General features: G+C 39.3%; 1 protein-coding gene across 1 annotated transcript in view; it reads right to left on the bottom strand.

Annotated features, from left to right (window-relative positions):
- Nucleotides 1-15,378, bottom strand: part of PNPT1 (polyribonucleotide nucleotidyltransferase 1) — a 1,644,852-nt gene extending 1,629,474 nt beyond the window's left edge. The window contains exons 1-2 of the mRNA XM_044055211.1: nucleotides 15,113-15,378; nucleotides 9,155-9,215 (exon numbers count right to left, since the gene is read on the bottom strand). Coding sequence (XP_043911146.1) covers nucleotides 9,155-9,215; nucleotides 15,113-15,315 — 264 coding nt within the window. The 5' untranslated portion in view covers nucleotides 15,316-15,378. The remainder of the gene's footprint in view (nucleotides 1-9,154; nucleotides 9,216-15,112) is intronic.
- Between the last annotated feature and the right edge of the window lie 7,143 nt (nucleotides 15,379-22,521).

Here is a 22,521-nt window from a genome sequence, read left to right as displayed (position 1 = left end):
GCTCCTTGTATATATTAACTATGAAATAACTGTGTCTCAGAGTATGGGGAATACTTTGAGAAACAACAATCTCAAACTTCCACATCAACACTTTCAGTTCAGTTCCAAGGACTGATTATGATCCTCAGTTTAACAGTGCTCCCCATAAAACAGGGAAAACTCAACAAGGTAAAGTGGAAGAGCACTGGGAAACGTTTCTGGATGACTTGTATGCTGACAGAGCTGAAGGCAGGATACAGACAGATAAGAGTGTACAAGGGTGATTTTATGTTCATGGGTACTTACTGGGAACACAGTCCAGGAGACACTGAGGTGCCTAATCTAATTTTGCAGTGCCTGGTTAAGAGACTTATTCACAGTCAAAAAGCAGTCAAAGGGAGGCTGAGGGAGTCAAATCCTGGACTACAGGAAGCAGCTCATTAAAAGCTCAGTCAATCTTCTGCAATGACTGCCAGAATAAACGTACCAATCATTAATTAAGATGTTATGAAAGGAAGATGCACAGTAGTGAACTGCAGGTTAAGTATGTGAAAATGCAACATTTAGTAAACAGGTTAGAAAGTATATTAGGAGGACAGTGGGGAAAGCAGCATTCTGGATTCATACAGGAGATTATAAGTACAGCACAGTAGTTTATTACATAGAAAAAAAAAATTAAGTTAGAAGGATGGCATTCACAGAAATAAAGTCAACAGCAGAATGTATTTATTAGAAAAAAATATATTGATACGCATACAGAATGTATATAACAAATATACATCTCCTTTTACACACTGCCATCTGATTAACTTAGACTCATTAACACAAGTTCTGGTACAGCTTCATTCTTTTTCAATTATGTAATACTGATCATGAGGCAAAAACTTCACATATTACTTTTAAAACATTTAGGCTTGCCTTATACTTTTTCAGTAATATATTACAACCTTGCAGGCATGGAACCCGGACTATGATCCAGGTAAGCAGAATTCAGTTATTCCCCTGGCATTTGAAAAGCCAGACCAGGAGGGAGAGAGAGGAAGTTAAGGGTGTGGTGTCTCACCTCTCTGGAGGGCTGGGGGATTGACATGGATGCTGAGTACATGGAATGGTGGAGAACATGCAAACCACCATCTATGCTCAAGGAAGGGGGTGTGGGGTGGCTTACCCCCTCTGCAAAAAAAAAAAAAAAGTTTATTTTCAAATTTTTTTGGATAGACAATTTTTTGCTGATCTGGTGCAGTTTGCTTACATGACTCTACAACTACGTATCATATACTCATACATGTGTGTGTGTGTTTATATGTACATCCACGTATGTGTGTACACACACACAAACACATTTATATAAACACATATATATATATATATATATATATATATATACACACACACACACATATACATATATATGTAAATATATATATATATATATATATATATATATATATATACACACACACACACACATACACAAACATATATGTGTGTGTGTGTGTGTGTGTGTGTATGCATATATACATACATACATACACATTTGATATATATATATATATATATATATATATAGATACACACACACAAACACACACACATACATACACACACATATACACACGCACACATATATATATATATATATATAATACACACACACACATATATATATATATATATATATATATATATACACACACACACACACACATATACACACATACATACACATATATACATACAAACACACAAATATATACACACTCAAACACACAAATATTCACACACATACATATATATATATATACACACACACACACACACACACACATATATACACACAAATATATACACACAAACATACATGCACATACATTATATATATATATATATATATATATATATATATATATATATATATATATATATATACACACACACACACATACAAACACACACACATATATATATATATATATATATATATATACACACATACACACACACATATATATATGTATATATATATATATATATATATATATATATATATATATATACACACACACACACACACACACACAGAGATATATATATATATATATATATATATATATACATACATACATACGGGTCTTACTTGACATGACTGAAATGTCAGTAGACATATATATATATATATATATATATATATATATATATATATATATATATATACACACACACACACACACACACACACACACACACACATATACATACATATGGGTCTTACTTGACATGACCGAAATGTCAGTAGACCGAGTTTCAAATAACTAACTCAAAAGGTTGACAATCCACATCAACTGTTAAAAACTGACCTAATAACATGCAATGTACCTCTCGTAATGCACAAACCACAGCAACAGCTCATACCATCTAAGCACTGCCCTGTCAAATTAAATGTACTGAACAGCTATCTAACACTTCCTCAAACCAATACCTGCATACAAATATGAAATCCTCTGAATATTCATGATTGTACCCCACAAAAATATTCAGTGTAGATTTGTTAAACCATCATTTCCAATCATTTTACGGCCCCCCCAAATGCCCTGCAAATTAAATATACCAACCCAGAGATCACACTGCATTGCAGAAATGAGCGGATTTCCTGTTCCGCTCATTTCAGGAGTTAGAGTGACAAACGTTCAGTTATCTGAATGTTGGCACAGTCAAGTTTCAGTTATATACTGACATTTTGATCATTTCAATTCGACCCATGTATATATATATATATATATATATATATATATATATATAGATATATATATATATATATATATATATATATATATATACACACACACACACACACACACACACACACATATACATACATGTATTTATTTAACAGCAATCATTCTATTACTTCTAATGCCTGTCTGTTCTATAACTTCATTCATATAAATTGCTCATCCTTTCTTTACTCATTCCAAACATTTATGCACGTTATCTTCCAGCTCATTTACACCTCTGCTTAATGACATGCATCTCCCTCACATGGTACAGCAGTGTTATTTAACATTTTGTGGCATTATTTTCATTGGATTGTATTTGTCTGCAGAACTGATTTATGTTTTGTTGACCAGGTTAGTCCCCCCAGGCCTGTATTCCACTTTCATATGAGACATGAGGAGCTGCTCATACTGACTGAGAAATTTGGCCAGGACACCACTGAAATTCTTAGTCTTTTTAACAGGTACCACAGAATCTTTTATATTTACATGAGCTGCCACCAACTTAGAAACAGGAGTCTTTGATTTAATATTTAATCTAAGGGACAGTACATTCAGGACTGCAGCTTCCCCTTACGCTCCTCTGCAGTGTCAGCAGTGACAAATGAATCCAAGTGCCTGCTGTGGGAATGGAACCCACAGCCCTCTGATCTTCCAGCAGCAAAGGTAGATATGCTACCTGTACAGCCAGTGACAAGATGAGAGAGGGATTTAGCATGAGCCTCAGTTTCAGGAACAGGATAGTGATCGTACTCAATAAGCTCACATCAAAGGAGCTGAATAAATGGAGCATCTCGGAATATTTTAATTAAAATGGCATACTAGAAGAAGGTGACATTGTCCCCTTAATTTTGGTAAGGGAAGAACTGGCAATTAAGATAGAGAAGATCACAGAAAACAAGACAGGTGGAATTAAGTACGCTTCCATCCAACGGAGGATGGCTGTATACTAGGCAAGGCAGATGTAAGAAATGTACTGTAGGAAGTCCTGAAACTGCCCTGCACTTAGGCTAGCAGTGATAATGAAGATTGGGAGGGGACAGAGTGGTCCTTTGACCGCAAAATGTAGAAGATGCTCCTCAAATACCTTGGGCTGAAACTATGCAAAGGAATGAGGGGGGAAAAGGAAGTTAAATTACAAGTAGGCATTGGAAGGGATAACAAAATTAAGTGAAAAGATGAATGAACCTCACACTGAGTCTGGGGCTGGCAGGGATGGTAAAAAGTAAGAGGTTCTGCTAACAGTATTTTATTTTATGAGGTACATTCCAATGGAGGAGGAAAAAAGATAAAAACAGAAACTCAATCTCAAAATGCACGCATTCGAGGCCCTTCTCAGTATGGAGAACATCGATGTCTGTGCTGTGACAGAAACCTGGTTCAAGGCTCCAGAGAGCACCCCAGCGCTATCAGGTTTTACCTCATATCATGCGTTCCGGCCCCAAAATCCGGACAATACCAAGAAAGGAGGGGGGGGTATCCATATTCATCAAGGACACCCACACCTCAAGACTGGTGGCAACGCATGATGCATCGGAGACCATCCAGGTGCAATTAACCATAGGCAAGACTGCTCTGCAAATTGTAGCATGTTACAGGCCACCCTCACAAACTCAGGAACCTCACATGGCCTTCCTGAAAACACTAGAGGGATAAATGTATCACCAAACACCATCATACTAGGTGACTTCAATTACCCTAATATAGACTGGGAACACTACTCAAGCCCAAACACCCTAGCCCAAAAGTTCCTGGAATTCATAAACTCAAATGCCATGGAACAACTAGTCACCATCCCCACAAGAGGAGATAACATACTTGATCTCATCATCACGAACATGGGAGCACAATGTTCAACACCGGAAGTATACCCCTCACTGGTGAGATCAGATCACAAACTAATCTCGCTGGAGGTCCTCATCCCACCCCCACCTGAAATAAAAAAGACCACAGTAAAGAACTTCTCAAAAGCCGACTTCACACTTCTAAAGACTAGTGTGGTCTCCTTTAAGGCCCCGAGCGGGAAAACAGTACTCAAGCCGCTGAATCACTTACAAACACCTTCTACCAGCACCTGCAGGACTGCATGGATAAGGCAATCCCAAACAAAACAAAGACTCTTAGTACCAAAGGCAAGCGTCCAGTCTGGTGGACCCCAGCCATAAACAAACTCTACAATAAAAGGAGGAAGCTACTACAAGATAGAGCAAAATCCTTAAAAGGTAAGACACCCTTGATCACTATAAGTAAAAACTAAGAGCTCTCATAAAATCATCCAAAGCAAATTTGAGAGAAAAATAGCTAAAGACTCAAAAGACAATCATAAGGCCTTCTTTAGCTATGTTAGAAACCTAGGAGGAAACTCCCAGATATGCTCAGAACTAGTTCAAAATGATGTGAAGATTACTGATCCTACAGACATTGCCAACATACTGGCTGACAGGTTCAGTGCAAACTTCTCCCCTCCCCCAAAAGGAGAGATATCTATACCAAACGATTGCAGCCCCCAAACATCTCCAGCGCCCAAGTGAGAACTGCTCTCTCCAAAGCAAAAAACACAGCATCCATGGGACCTGATGGTGTCCCCGGCTGTGTGCTCCACGAACTCAATGAGGAATTAAACCCACAGCTAGGACAGCTGTTTAATCAAAGTCTTACCTCTGGATACGCACTCCAGGAGTGGCGCACTGCAACTGTGGTCCCACTTCACAAAGGCGGTGCCTCCACCGACCCTGGAAATTACCGGCCCATTAGCTTGACAAGCCTTATCTGCAAAGCCATGGAGAGGATCATAATGGACCTCTTAAATAAAGACATAGGGAATTTGCAGACTTTGGATCCAACCCAGTTTGGCTTTGTCAAAGGCAGATCATGCCTTTTAAACTTGGTTGACTTCTTCCAAACAGTCACCAAAGCCATTGACGAGGGAAAGGCAGTCCATACAGCCTACCTCGATCTGGCTAAGGCCTTCGATACAATACCCCACTCGGGTATCATTGAAAAACTCATCAGCTTAAATGTTAACCCATACATCACAAGATGGGTTGCAAACTGGCTGAGTGACAGAACCCACAGGGTCAGAGTTGCTGGCGCCATGTCAGACTCAAAACCTGTCACAAGTGGTGTCCCACAGGGCTCAGTCCTGGGCCCACTCTTGTTTGGCATCTACTTTTCCAAGTACAAGCAAACACAGGAGGGTTATGGCTGACAAAGTTTGCAGATGACTGCAAACTGGGCCATAGTAGAAAACACATCTGACACAGATATCCTTCAGAAGGGTCTCACAGAAACGGATAACTGGTGCCAGAGCCACGGCCTGAAGTTAAATGCCAAAAATGCATAGTCATACCCTTTGGGAAAAACAAGGTTACCCCTAGCTACCAAATAGGTGGCAATCCACTGAGCACAGAAGAAGTTATCAGGGACCTGGGGACCCAGGTTGATAGTAGTCTGTCATTCGACACCCATGTAGCTAAAGTAGTTAGGAAGACCTTCTACATTGCCCACTTTATCATGAAGGATTCTCATCTAGATCAAGGGAGGTCATAGTCTCCCTTTACTCATCACTCATCAGACCAATGATTGAGTAGAATGCCCCATTCGGGATGTATCTGACCCGACACTTGCAGCAGCTGGAGAGGCCACAAAGTTCCTCACCAAAAGGATAAAGGGTCTCAAAAATCTGTCCTATGCTGCCCGACTGAAAGAACTCCAGCTCTATTCAGTCGCCACGCTTGCTCAGAGGTGACCTTTGCCTAACATACAAGGCCATGTCAAACCCAGATTTGATGAATATGCTTCACCTCAAAAATCTAGATCCATCAGAGCCACAAGGGCGGAGACTTAAACCTCGACACGGCTATTAATAGAACGTGCTGGAGGGATAGATTCATCACCCAAAGACTCCCTATGCTGTGGAACAAAATCCCGGTACATGTGAGGCAGAGCACCTCGCTGGCCTTGTTCAAGAGAAATCTTGACCAATGGATGGGAGATCGCAGATATACCCCAGGGATTACCTCAGTGTCACTGCTCGACAGAGGCACAGCAAAATAATGGGTATAGTTCCCCATACTAAAGGGGTGGCGTAAGCCACAAAACGATGGGCTAGGCTTGTAAATGCCCTCGGGCAGATAGCCTAGTATGAACCTATAAGAAACCAAAGTAAGGAAAAAAATGAGGATAAAAATGAGGATCAGCAAGTAAACACTGGGAGGATGCCAGAGGGGGGGTTGATGAGGTTTAAGGAGTACAAGTACATTATGGTATTAGATGTACAGCATGAAAGGATAAGAATGATGAGAAAGGCAGAGATGTGAGAGACAGGAGGGGGAAGAAGGTTGGGCTGACATTAGTAGCAGGGAGGACAAAATAACTAAGAAGTCACAGGACAATGTGGAGGAAAAAAACAGAAAGAAAGAGCACAAAGGAATGAAAAATGATCTGAATGAACAAATACCTTACACTGGGGAGATACTGGACAATGTAGAGTGGGAGTGGTATACATGAAATGAGTAAAGAATATGGATTAAGTGGAATGAACATATCTGTGCAGATCAGGGAGGAATCTGTGTTAGTGAAGTGGCGATCTGAGCAGCTTCTGCATGTAGTAGGCAGGATGTCAGAGATGAACGGGGATAGTGGGGAGCCTATGACAAAGGATAAAGAGATGGAAAGGAACTGCTGAGAAAGGAAAGAGAAAAAAACTTTTAATGTGTCATACATTTCCTGGAATAGAAATTCATACCACTATTAAAATAAAACATTGAGATGAGGAAAACATTTAATATGTTAGAGAAATCCCAGAATAGAAGTTGTTCATGATCACTACAAAACCAATACAGTGTGATGAGGTATGGAAGGTGAAGGGAAATTTGAGATTTTCAGGCAAGGTGTACAAGAACTACACAAGACAGCTTCATGGGTGATAATTAACAAAGTGGTTGCTATGGAAAAGAGACAAGGGGAAGAATGGGTAGATGTGGTAAAAATGGAAGCAAAGCAGTTTCACTTAGTCTGGAAATGCCCCAATATAAACATAAGAATAGATTTAAAAAAATCCTCTTGCTTAGGGTTTTGGTTAATTCTGTGCTCTCCCCAGCCCCTAATTTCCATTTTAGATAATTCTATAGCTCCCCTATCCTTCAGTTTCCCTCCACACTCTTATTTTTTAGTTGCATTAGAGTGCTGAATACCATGTTGGAGACCAAGTTACTTATGCTGTTGTCAGAGTGATGCCATTATCTTCTATGTTTTTAAGCACTGCCTTTAACAACTTCACCCATCTGTACAATAGTTGTCAACAAACCTTTCTTTTTTGAGCTATTAGGCTCTCTGCCTTTGTGGTGGCTGAAAAATTATCATCCCAGTAAGCAAATAAAAAACATACAAATAGGTTTTCCATTATTCAGACAGGTATTTTTCAAATCTTTGTGTGTTAAGTATTAGCTCTGTTGTTCTCCAATGCTTGCTACTTACAATTCAATTTGTTTTCCATGATTTTTGCACTTTATATTGCACACTATCTGCTTTATTGTGTCCATAGTCATTGCTGAAAACAGTCACAATGGACCAACCACCTAGCCAGTTAACACAAATAAATAGTAATTAATTAAATTAATTAATTAATAAATAAATAAAAGGTAGAACTGAGAAGCAAGAGAGATGCCCAAACTTCAGTACAGAATATGGACAGTTAGATCATGCATAGTGGGAAGGAGGGGACTTTAAAGTAAGGCTGAATATGTACAGTACTGGACGATGGAATAAAGATGCTTCATTCTGTGAGATAGATAACCGGGGAAAGAGTACACCATGTTGGAGGACTATGAGGAGGTTATATGGGAAAAATGGAACTAGGAGAAAATCTGAAAACCAATGCAAGACAAAACCGAGAGGCACATGCCTTGGGGGAATCTGAGGTGTAAGCATTTATGTGGAAACAGACTATATAGTTTAATGTAGGTGAGGAGTCAGTGTGAACAAGATTAAGTGGCATGCCAAATGTAATAAATAAATAAAAATAAATGTATTGTTCTGACCAGTAAAACTAAAATAACAACACTTCAATAACCAACTCTCAGCTTGCTGCTTCATATAAAAGCTACCTAAATTAAAAACCCTTAATGTAATATGATACTGTAGCTTTTTGTACTTTACTATATACTGGTGTTTTTACCATAGGTCTCAACTGTAAAAGGATCTTGGCTCAGTGAGAACAAACACAAATACAGGCAAAATTAATTAAATACCCACAAACTAAATCAATTAAGACTGACTATTTCAAAAACACTGTAATTAGAACAAAATGATTAAAACAAGTTTACTGCAGTTCTTAGTGCACAGAAAGTTCTCCTTTAAGTTGTGTATCAGTTATTTAACAAAACAAAGTGGTCTTTTACCTGTACTGAAGCACATCCATCTGCAAATCTGGCAAGTTTTCCCGTAGATATTTCAAGCTTTCTGTTGACATCATAGAAAAAGAAAATACCATTTAAAGCTAAACAGTTTTCAGATTAAACTACACATTGCCTACTGCTTGCTAATCTTGGCTATAAGAATGAACTTTTCTAACAGCTAATCAGGTTGAATTTATATTACATAACGGTTAAGTTTTCAACAACAAAATCATTTTCTGTCCTGGAGGATTACCACATCCTTTCCATAAAAATAACACCAGCATTAGCAGACAATAAAACCTCTGCAAAAAAATTCCCTTTACTTGTCCATCATAATCTGTGATTTAAAGTTAAGACCTGATTCACCACACCATATATTTCCACAGGTATTCCACTTTCTCTCTCCCCCTCCATTTTTTTTTTTATTTTGGGTCCCCTTGGACTTCATCCTATCGGCCAGGTCCCCGTAGTAGACTACTCTGGTATTGCTGGGGCCATTCTTGGATCCTAAGGGTGTCCTGGTGGCTTGCCTATCTGTGCTTCTTTTGGGGAAGGGGGTTATTTTATATACCACATCTTCTCCTTTTCTCCACCCCCTCACACTTGCTAACTATGTCTGAGGGCAGAGTTATTGTGAATCAGTGTTTGGACTAAATGTCAAATTCCTAGAAATGTCATGTTTTCCTCCAATTAGATATGTACTCCATATTACAGAATTTTATGGTTTCCCAGAAAGACAGGTGAAAAAGTGTTCTTGCCATTTCAAACATCAACATAAATATGCAATCTGCTTCCTTAATCATCTGTAAACCCTCTCACAAATTTCCCATGCATTTTTTCTATTCAACAACTCTATTACACATACAATTCAAGGTTTCTTTTGAGGACGTAACATCTTACAAGCCTATATCACCTTACCTAATATACATGGATCACTCTTTTGAAACATAAATACTTGACTCTAAAGCTATTCCAAATTTTTACGAGAGCAGAAAAACAAGTAACTGGAACAGCAAACAACTAGTAATCAAAGCCAATCCACACAAACTGTTCCAAGATGTTCTCTCAAAGCACCAGCACTACGAAAATCCCAATAAAAACGTATTTTATTTTCACACAATAAAAACAGTTGAGCGCTTTCATCAAGTGAAGACTTCATCAGAACTGTCTAATAAACTAACCGTTCTCCATTTAAACCAACATTTTACATCACCTGACATTCTTCCATTTAATTATATAATTGATTTTAAAGTGCTAGTGCCTAATATAGTTCCTTCATATAAGTTTACATCTTAAATAACCATATATAATTCATATATAAAATATTAAAAATATTGGTTATACAGCCCCTACCCATAAAAATGTAACTTATAATTCTAAACACCAAAAAGATTTTTTATATATGGATCATAAATACAGACTTTAAAAAAAAAAAAATAATAATAAGTTAAAAAAAGTACATTTCTTTTACAGCTTGTGTCACTTGTACATAGCATCTAAAATAGGCTTAATAGATATCTGTTCATTTATTCCAGGATAGACAGATGCATTTAATTTAATTTGCCACCTGATTTCCTTATCACTCACTTTCAATTTTATATCCCCACCCCTTGTGTTCCTTTTTACGACCTCCAATATTCCAAATTTAAACCCTGAACAAGTTGCACTATCCATCAAATGCTTCGATAGTGCATTATTGCTATCTTCTTTCTTAACTCTATATATGTGGTCGTAAATCCTATTCCTTAAACAACGGGTGGTCATCCCCACATAAAAACATGGGCAGTCGTTACAGGTGGCCAAATAAACTAAATTAGTAGTTCTACAGTTCCCTCTCTGATATTGTATTCTAGTTTTGTTATAATTAGACAACACAACTGCATTTGTTCCTACAATGTACCTACATTGATTACAGGTGCCTCACATTGTGGTACCTAATCTCCCTGCTGTGTCATTGAACTTTTCAACTTTCCTTTCCAACAACCCCTTCATGTTATTCCCCCTTCTATACACAAAGTGGGGCACTTCTCCCACGATTTTATACATCCTATCATCCACTCTCAAGGTATTCCAATTGTGTTGAATGATTTTCTTGACCTCTCCACTAAAGTTATTGTGTTGCAATACACATGCCGTACCATATTTACTAAAGGTTTCCTCTTGGTCACCACTGGCTCCATCCTCTTTCGATTGATTGACAAGACCCACCCCTATCAAGGGTTTGTACTTAATACCCCACTGCTTATTGACGTATCCAGTGATGTCTTCTATCATGTCCATCGGATACCCCCTTTCCTTAAAAAACATGACTATTTTTGCAAATTCTTGTTCCACATCTTCCCTTTCAGATGTCATCCTAGCCACCCGAATACACTGACCCTTTATAATATTCCTTTTTTGGGCCCAGGGGTGATTACTCGAGTAGTGTAGGTAGGAATTACTAAATGTTTCCTTCCGGAAGATATTGGACTTGAATTTTCCTTCCTTTAAACTTATTTGTACATCCAGATAGGGTATTGTCTCCTGATGTTTAACCATTGTGAACTTAAAATGCTCACTACATGAATTCAAGTATTCATGAAACTTATCCAGTTGGTTGAGGTCCCCCTTCCACAAAATGAAAATGTCGTCCAAAAAACGAAAATACCCAGAAATGTGTTGGTTCCAATGGGTATTGAGGACATATTCCTTTTCCCAATCAAATACTACAAGGTTGGCATAAATGGGGCACACGCAAACGGGGGCAATTCAATGACACAGCAGGGAGATTAGGTACCACAATGTGTGGCACCTGTAATCAATGTAGGTACATTGTAGGAACAAATGCAGTTGTGTTGTCTAATTATAACAAAACTAGAATACAATATCAGAGAGGGAACTGTAGAACTACTAATTTAGTTTATTTGGCCACCTGTAACGACTGCCCATGTTTTTATGTGGGGATGACCACCCGTTGTTTAAGGAATAGGATTTACGACCACATATATAGAGTTAAGAAAGAAGATAGCAATAATGCACTATCGAAGCATTTGATGGATAGTGCAACTTGTTCAGGGTTTAAATTTGGAATATTGGAGGTCGTAAAAAGGAACACAAGGGGTGGGGATATTAAATTGAAAGTAAGTGATAAGGAAATCAGGTGGCAAATTAAATTAAATGCATCTGTCTTTCCTGGAATAAATGAACAGATATCTATTAAGCCTATTTTAGATGCTATGTACAAGTGACACAAGCTGTAAAAGAAATGTACTTTTTTTAACTTATTATTATTTATTTTTTTTTTTTTAAAGTCTGTATTTATGATCCATATATAAAAAATCTTTTTGGTGTTTAGAATTATAAGTTACATTTTTATGGGTAGGGGCTGTATAACCAATATTTTTAATATTTTATATATGAATTATATATGGTTATTTTAGATGTAAACTTATATGAAGGAACTATATTAGGCACTAGCACTTTAAAATCAATTATATAATTAAATGGAAGAATGTCAGGTGATGTAAAATGTTGGTTTAAATGGAGAACGGTTAGTTTATTAGACAGTTCTGATGAAGTCTTCACTTGATGAAAGCGCTCAACTGTTTTTATTGTGTGAAAATAAAATACGTTTTTATTGGGATTTTCGTAGTGCTGGTGCTTTGAGAGAACATCTTGGAACAGTTTGTGTGGATTGGCTTTGATTACTAAATTTTTACGAGAATTTGACACCAGAAGGGGCTTTAGAACTTTAGATGACATTTCATAGGTTGGTACTAGGCTATCAGCCCTAGGGCCTATGCAAGCCTAGCCATAACAATTCCCTGGATATTTCTTCCCACAATATTTACTTCTCTTGACCCCCGTCTAGCAGGGTGACTGACATGATCCCCGGGGTGAATTTCCTGAGCTAGCTCAGAGAACTGCAGCTTGCTTTACTTCTACTATCTTCTTTTTCTGCATTCTGACATCCTGATTGAACTGCTTTTTGAATTGGAAAATGGGTATGAAGTGAAAAGTGAAAATGTTCTCCCTTGTTGTAGGCATTACACTAACCAACTAATATCCACTTAAACAATTGTTATATCACTTTATATCATTTTACATTAAACTTTCTTTATCAAAATTTGTATAACTTCTTTATATATTTCTGTGTTAGAGAGACTCGTACTAAATTCTGAATTTGCTCTCCTCCCCCAGCCCCAAAGTACTAAAACATTATGGAGCATTGCTGTGGGTGACCCAATGAAGTTGACTATTTGTGCCCTATTTTAAACATATACATGCATGCTTAAATATAGGGTATGGCATATATCACTTTGATCCCATCTACTTTTCTGTAACCACTACGAAGTTCACTTGGCTAGCAAAATTATTTTGTTTTTGTTAATTCAGTAAGACACGTAAGGACCCTAAAAATGAAGAAAACCAAGACACTGCAGTGCAAATTATAAAAACAGAAGGCAAATATTTACTATTTTATATAAAAACAGTCATAAAAGCTGACTGTCATTCGTATCATATGGGTGTATTTTCACAGCATGACTTTGGCAAGACCTTTTTTGTACAGATACATACAGCTACAGACATCTAACCTCTGCAACAACTTCACAGTCCATTTTGCAATGGTAGTTCCAACAGCATGAAGATAGAATATAGTTTGGTAGGCCATTCCTGCACTTGCTTTTATGTAACAGAGTTACCTCAATTGGCTTAATTTTGTACCTCCATACCACGTTAGCTTGTTTATTTAATGTACTTGTTCTACCATTCTAGGAGTTCCCTACCAGAGAGTCAGTCCCATATAAAATTCCACTATTAACAAAGGTAAATATATCCCCTTCAGAAGATATGGCCTGCTTTCTAGGATGGCACTTCATCATCTGGGGAATAAGGCATCACTGCTTCCAAGGGGCAACAACATTTTCAAACCCAAGCCAGAACTCCAGAATCTGATAATAGTTTAGGTGGTCAACAAGGCTTGAGCCCCAAGATGAAATCTCTGTTCATATTAATTTGCTTTGTTTTGATACAGCAAGGTGTGCATATCTATTTAAAGACTAAGCAAGGAATTATGGAGTTGTATGTGTTACATTACATACAGACACACGTGTGTGTACACATATGTATACATAAGCTGAGGTTGTACTGTAAGTGTATGGGATGCATTTCACAACTTCCTTAGATCTATACAGTACAAGACATAGACCACACATATTCCACTTATTCACTCCCTCATTTTGTACACAATGGATGCATGATTTTGGATTTTTTTTCTAACTTAAGAACATTATCTTTCTCACTCTAGCATTTTTATGATTGGACCTCATCGATGATACTGCACAGGTTACATCAGGTGTGTTTGTTTCTTCTTTGAAACATAAGTTGAAAAGAGTATGGAATGAATCTTTAAAACACAAAAATGTAAATCTTAACTCAAACTCCCCCGCAACTATCTTACTTTACAATATTAACATATGATTAAAAATGCGTTTAAGCAGGACTGGCAAATACAACACTGCTTCTAATCTGAGAAAGGAAACAATCACAAGTAATGAGACTAACAGTTTAAATAACGTTACAACACCGAATATAAAAACGCCATTTTAAAGGTCAATAAAACTATTTTTCTTCGCTTTTAAATTGTCTTAGTGTTTTAGAGAGAGCTGCATGTGCTGGATTTAACCCCACAGTTTAACATGTATAATGCTGCATTTCGGTACAAAGCACACCTGTCAACCATTCTTAACACTGCATTAAACTTTTCACCTGCCCCGATAAATTACAAACTTATCCAACACAATTTTCTCTAACAGCAGTATCTCAAAATTTCCCGATTTCAGATTTCTTTTATTTTTTTACATTGGCTCTCGTTTTTATAGTAACTACAGCAACGAAACAACCAGAACAAATACTTTTGACTGCAAACCGCAGGTAATCCCTGTGAATATTTTACTAATGGTAAGGTGAATGATTCCTTACTTGCTCCCCAAGTCCACGGCACTTTTCTTCTGAACCGCATTACTGTTCCATGTGCTATACTGAACACATTGGTGTAATTCTTTCGCAAAAACACACCGGTGAAACGCCCTAGACTTATTTAGAGAAATACAGTGAACATGTGTGATTATTCGAAAGATTGGTAACTTATGCATGTTTAGTGCATACTGACAGGAGGCAGCCATAATAGTCACTTAGTCAATACTTGACATATACAAGATCATAACTCCATTGGCTAAAGACTTGAACCGGAGTCGCTGCTGAAATGACGTAGTGTAAGAAAGGATTCGGTTTTGTTTTCCGTCGTGTGGATTCAGTAATCTGAAACTGGAAGGAGGGTGGCTTCATTATTGTAGTGTGTCTGTGACTGGTACGAGTGAAATACAATATCCTTGCTATATACCGAGCCGCAAGTGGGGATTACTATGTGCATGTTTTTGCATGGCGAGTGTATGATTCGAACAATTTGTCCGGGGGAAGGTATACCTATCAGTTGTCCCCGATTTTGAATCAAATTTTTGCTCTGTCCTTATTAATCCCTCATCAAACTAGTAACATTTGGGGAAAAAGTATGCTGCATAATTTTGCTTAATAAATAATGGCAATAATTAGATGTGTAGACTTCTTTTATTTCAGAACATTTATATTAATTCACATTCTCATGTTCTGTCAATGCATGAGATTAAATTAATACTCCTGATTATTTCTGCGGTGTGGTTGCCGTCTGGGTTTTGTATTAGAACATTACCCCACCAGATGCACAGTAGCAAGGACTGGCCAACCCCCCAGCACTTCCTGCATGAATTTATTTTGAAAACTGCTTTCAATAAACTTGGGGAAACCATCCTCACAGAAATGAGTATGCTAACCGTTGTGATTATTTCAGTACAAAACCTTTTCTCCCTTATTTGCTGGTAACAGGATTTCCAATTTCCATTGATCAAAAGCTTCGATATATTACATGTTAAATTAAATAATTTGGCAGAACTTGCACTTACAAATGTATACCGATCCAAACAGATTTTTACCTATTACAACAAACGCAGAATATGAATATACTGCAGTTATACAAAAGTATTACGTTATTACACTGAGAATTACAATTCTTTAAAGGGGAGGGGCGAACACATAAAATGCTGCATGTATAAAATCTATTACACAGACTTAAAATTCCTGTTCTGTAATTTCTGGGAGGTCTTATTTATTGCATGTAGTTATTGTCCCATTGCCTCAGAATATTGCTTGTTGCTTTATCTCCAGAAAAAATTTAAAGAAAGTTGTGTGTGTGTGTGTGTGTGTGCTCCCTGCAAAACAATTACTGCACAACATTATACAAAAGAATGGTGGGAGTGCACTGGTTATGGGTATGGAGTGCAAAATGGGAACTTGTGGATACTGCGTACATACTACCCTTCTGACCCACTTCTTACCCTACAACACAGTATGTGGTTAAGTACAAAGTGACAAACCAAGTCAGAGACCCAGGACATGCAGTGCTTTCGAAGGTGCATTTATAAATGTAGAAAATTGACATTCACCATGTCACTGTATAATCTGCATGGCTTGTCACTCAGCTCTGTCAATTATGTAGGCCACGCCCATTCCTGCACGAAAATCTCGCTGGGGTAATGTCCTAATACAAAGCCACCACCTGACCCCTTTTGAGTAGGGCAGCCCCTCTTTTGGCATTTGTGTTCTACGGGAAAAAAATGAAAAATTGCAAATGTCCTGAAATTTTTAATGCAAAAATCCTAATTTTTCTTTAATAGTTGTTTACTAACACAATTACTGTATCTATGAAACACCTAAATATTATATGAAACAGCATTAATAACTCAAGTGCTGTAAGAGTAAGATTTTATTTTGGCAAAAACCTGAAGGGCGTAATTCAATAAAGCCTACTCAGAACTACTCTCTATGTAGGAATAGTGTTAATGCTCGGACACGGAACATGTCCGCTGAGCGATCAAGGAAACAAGGCTGGGGGGTGCATGAGCTTCCCAGCACTTAGCAGACATGGAAGGGATCGCGGAATGCAAATAACCTCATCAGCTGTTGCAAACCGTACAAATGAGGTAATTTTTGCGATCCAGGAAGCAGAAGGGCATCCGTATAGGTGCCAAGTGTCTGCAGGAAAAATGTATGCGGTTACTAACCGTGGCTGTGACAACTCAAGTAAAAGCATCTATTAGGTGCAGTAGGCATGCAAATGGCCATTGACATTTAAAAGTGATGCAATTAAAGAAAAATTAAATGTTTTTATCACATATGCCACGTTTAAGCGGAGAGCAGCAACATGCAAACATACTAGTTTGCAAAAAAAAAAATTAAATTGTAAAATACGATATTTAAAGCTATATTGAAATTTCCCATTACACTGGTCAGCATGCAGAGTCATATAATGGCAGGTTATAGTGGTTGCTAAGGACATAGGCTTTGATGTAGTGCAGCACCTAGGGTATATGCAATTAGGTGTATGTCAATGAGCTAAGTTTATTGAATAGCAAAATGGGCCACCATGTCTGCAGGTACTAACTGTGTAAGGGTTAGAACAATGTTAGTGTAGGCAGAAGAGACAGCTGCCATGAAAAGGATGTGTGTCACGATTTGTGTAAGCACATTGGAGCTCAGTGGCTCCTGTTTGCGCTCAGCTAAGCACAGCTAAGCGGGGGGGGGGTGTCTGAGGCTGCTAAGCTGTGCTTAGCTGGTTAAAGAAAAGCTAAGCGTGCTGGTGTACAGGGGAGGGTCAAATCTGCTAAGCAATGTTTACACTGAAGCCACGGGTTTGCGAGGCACTTAGAAGTGGAGGAAATTGAAAAATAAATAAAAGGAAACAGCTTATAAAAGCCAATCAACTATAAATGACTAATGAGCCCTCTGCCACTCACACTGGCCCATTCAAACCCCCAATAATATAGCTGGCATGTGGACAGTATAGTAGTCAGCCAATCACACAGGCTGCATCTGCAGCACACCAGTGTAAACTATGCAGACACCCTTCAATCCAATTTTTCCCACATACTCTGACCATTGGAGTACAAAATTGGGAATTTTAACTGACAAATTGATAGGGGCTGCTGCTGTTTTGCTACTTCTCTACATGCTATAGGTTGAACTCAGTGATGATGGTGATGATGCTAACAACTGGCCCAGACTGAGAGGTAGAAGAGTGTTCAAACCAAGGGTAACCTTTCATGGGATACATAAGCTGGAGATAGTAGAGCGGTACAGGGTGGACAGGGACATACTACAGGAACTGACCGAGCTCTGCTGCCCTCACCTCAGACCCAGAGCCAACAGAGGGGAACCCATCCCAGTGGAAACAAAGGTATGTGTAGCCTTAAGAACACTGGCTACGGGTACTTTCCAAAGACCTACTGGGGACATGATGAGGATCTCACAGGCATCTGCATCCAGGGTACTCCACCAGTTCCTGAATGCCATGCTAGCACATGTCAGTGAGCACATTTATTCCCCCAACACCCCTGAGGAGAGGACCACCAATATGCATCTATTCCACCATGTAGCACACTACCCAGAGGTACTGGGTGCCATAGACTGCACTCATGTGCACATCAAAGCACCACTCGGTGGGCATCACTCCATCAACTGCCAGGTCATGTGCAATACCCAGGGCATTATCATCAATGTGTGTGCTGGCAGCCATGGCAGTTATCACGACTCCCACATGTGGCATGCATCACATCTGTACCAGGCATTTGCCAGGGGGGCATCCCATATGGCCATATAGTGGGGGATGCTGGCTACGCACTGGAACCGTGGATGATAACAGCCATCATAACTGCACATATACTCACTGAGGAATGCCATAATGAGGCACACACACAAACTAGGAACATCGTAGAGCATGTCTTTGGGCTGCTCAAGTCACGGTTACGTGGTGGAGCCCTGCAGTACTCCTCAGCCACATGTGCGCACATGTTCATAGTGTCTGCCATGCTACACAATATGATACTGTGGAAACAGCTGTAGCGGTAGCATCACAGGGAAGAGACACACAGCCCCCCATCATTGCCAAAGTCCCCACAGGCACAGGGGAACTCAGAGGAGGAACCCCCTAAGCCTGTCCCTGTAGGCAGAAGTAGGCATGCCCAGTACGCCCTGGCCTTGGCAAATAAGCAACGCATAGCACATACACTGACACCCTAGGGACCCAGGGACTGACACCTCACTCCGACTCATACACACACACACAGTAAAAAGGATGCCACACACATCACACTACCTGCACCTTACCATGTATAGGCTGTGTACTGTGTGCATCTGACAGAGTCAGCCCTGAAGCACTGTCCTCATGACTGCTGCAGGCACAAGGTAAGTCACTCTTCTTAACAACAAATGAATGGAGTAGTAGACTGTGATAACATATCTATGGTATTACTGCATGTATGCAAGAGAATAGGGTGGGCTACCGAGATAGCAGCAGCAACTGACAGCTCTGTGGGACAACAGGAAATATCCGCCAAATACTGGATGCCCCAGAATATGCAGTAGTCCCCAAGTTGCCAAAACTCACTGCAGTATATATGGGGCACTAAGAAACTGCAGGGTCATAGGTCACATGAGTGGATGTCAATATTGGAGTCCCATACACACCTCTCAGTCTTTCACAGTAAGTCATCTGTATAAATCCATAAAGAAATGTGTGGCAAAGGCCCACAAATAGGGACAGTTATGAAATATTGCTCTTACAAACTTAGTGATATTAGAACAGGTCTTGCAGTTGCATTAAGTCTCTAAAGGCTAAGAAGTCTGAAACTCAAATGTCTGTCATTACTTTCTAACGTCGGTCTTTAATTATATGCAAGTATTTTCCAAGACAACAACAATACTTTGTTAAATGGACCCAAAATATGAAGTAAACATCTGGACAGTCCATGGAAATTTGTACAATTGAGAGGTATGCCCCCCAACACACCCATGTTCCCATAGAAATGCAGTAACATTTATGTTTGTAGGGTGATAGCAGCAGACCACACATTCCCACGACTGTCTCAATCAACTTGCTAACTTGTTCCATGTCCATAATATGCAGGGGTCAATGTGCTATGTCTGTGCGTGGTTAATACTATCAGGAAGTAGACAGCACTTACTGTTGGCTGTTGTGGCTTAGTGGTCCAAGTACAGTACTGTGGTTGATAGGGTCCATGGTTCAAGACTGGCTGTGCCAACTATTTTGCATGTCAGGTACACCTACGGTAGGAGTTGTACACACTGTCCACAAGTCAATATTTGTTACTGCAGGAAAGCTGGACAAGGGCCACACATATAGATAGTACACAGCTCAGAGTAACCTACACAGTGCCTAGTAGAACAGCAGGTTGTGATAAGTCAGTGTAGTGCCAAGTTATAAATGTCTGCCACGTTATTGTGCCAGTACTGACAACAAGTCAGTTTGCACCATCCATACCCCAGGAATGACTGGGTGTCACAGAATGTCCACATGTATGCCTCATATATCTGTTTTGCTTGTCATAAGATTGCATTTGCCTACCAAACTATGTGCAAAACGGTAAAGGTTGATGTGAAAACATCAATGACAGACAGCTGAGAAGCAGATATCATACCCACAAGAAAATGCAAGCTAATACAAAACTGTTCTACCAACTGTATATGTTTGGAAGAGCAAATATTAACACCCTGTCCCCATGTCTGGTCATGTGTCTAACTGTTATATATCGGCCTGTCCAGATGTCAGTCTGTAAGAGTTTGACAGCTATGGCCAACATGTAGCTTTATAATAACATTGCAACACAAACCATCTAAGGACCACAGCAGATGTAGGGGTGCAATGATGGACAACCTGCTAAACAGGTACAGTCAGAGGTGTGAAGTCCATAACCCTGTTTGTGATGTTACAACTTCTACCCCACTCACACCCATAACTACAAATACATAACAGCACCAACTGTGGACAAAGCCTGTTACTGGACTACAGAAGGACAAAGAGACACATATAAGGGGGACCACTGGCCAGACAAATGGAGAATGTGCACACCAGAACAATTTGTGCAGTAACATAGGTTCCCTGCAGTGTATACAGTTAGTAAATGAATGTCTGCCAGCGGTTCATTACATTACCCTATACTGGTATGCCACTGACATACCAGGAAATCACAGTGCTATGTAGAATATACCAAACGTATTATGGAAAACTCTGCTCAGTCCAATGCACTCTGTACCCACCCCAGGATATGACTCAGGTAATAACCAGGAGATCCCCAGCCAGTATATCACTGAGGTGTTGGACTGTTTACACAGGTTCATCAGCCGATCAACTGTAGCACACAAAAGCCTGGACAAGAGTACAGCTAGCTCTGGAATGGAGTCCAACTCCTACTATTGTAGGTCATACTGGGCATGCTCCTACACTTAGGGAATTACAGCCCATGTCTAAACCCACATCTGACTATACAACTGTGTTGTCCATATATGTCTTTGCATACAGACAGCTATGTACACCTTAACTGTCTCCCCCCCATCAGACAGTATTACCCTCAGCTATCTGTAGGTGGCACATATGTGATATATTTGCATCTGTTGAGTGTGATATACACATATATAGATAACATATACAAATATATCAATTATAGACAGGCATAGACAGGGGCAGAGAGAGACAGATAGAGAGAGAGGTATAGAGAGAGAGAGAGAGACACCCTGAAAGGCATAGAGTGATGTCCTGATGCAGATATTTGCACACCAATTGTAACCAGTGGCACATGTCAGTACAAAGGTGAGCTCCATTGTGTAATAGTAGTGAGGTAGAGGTTGTAATCTCACATCACCTGCCTTGTGTGTGTGTGTGTGTGTGTGTGTGTGTGTGTGTGTGTGTGTGTGTGTGTGTGCATGTGTGTGTGTTTCTATGGTAAAGCCTTTTGAGGCCTTTTCCACCCAGTAATCCTCCCATTGCCTTACTTTACGAGGCCTGCTGATGTCATTCTCCTTAGAAGCACCTTTGGACACCCTTCTGCCATATAAGCTCCGTGGTGCATGCGATATGTATGTAGCACTGTAGTACATATAACTAGATAGGTAGGGGTTCTAATCTCAGTACTGCCATCAGTGTGTTTCTAAGTTAAAGCATTTTGAGGCCTTTTCCACCCAGTAAACCTCCCATTGCCCAACTTTACAAGGCCTGCTGATGTCATTCACCTTAGAAGCACTGTTAGACAGGGTGTAGATATGTAGTCTCCATGGTGCACATGATAACAATGTAGCACTGTAGAACAGAAAACTTGATAGGTAGGGGTTCTAATCTCAATACTAGCAGCTGTGATTTTGTGTGTATGTTGGTTATACCATTTTGAGGCCTGTTCCACTCTGGTAACCCCCTGCATTGCATTAATTTACAGGGCCTGTTCATTTCA

Source organism: Protopterus annectens, chromosome 1.part2, assembly GCF_019279795.1.
Source record: "Protopterus annectens isolate FY-2018-M chromosome 1.part2, PAN1.0, whole genome shotgun sequence".
NCBI lineage: Eukaryota > Metazoa > Chordata > Ceratodontiformes > Protopteridae > Protopterus > Protopterus annectens.
The sequence above is the reverse complement of the archived record's forward strand: the minus strand, read 5'-3'. Positions and strand labels throughout refer to the sequence as shown.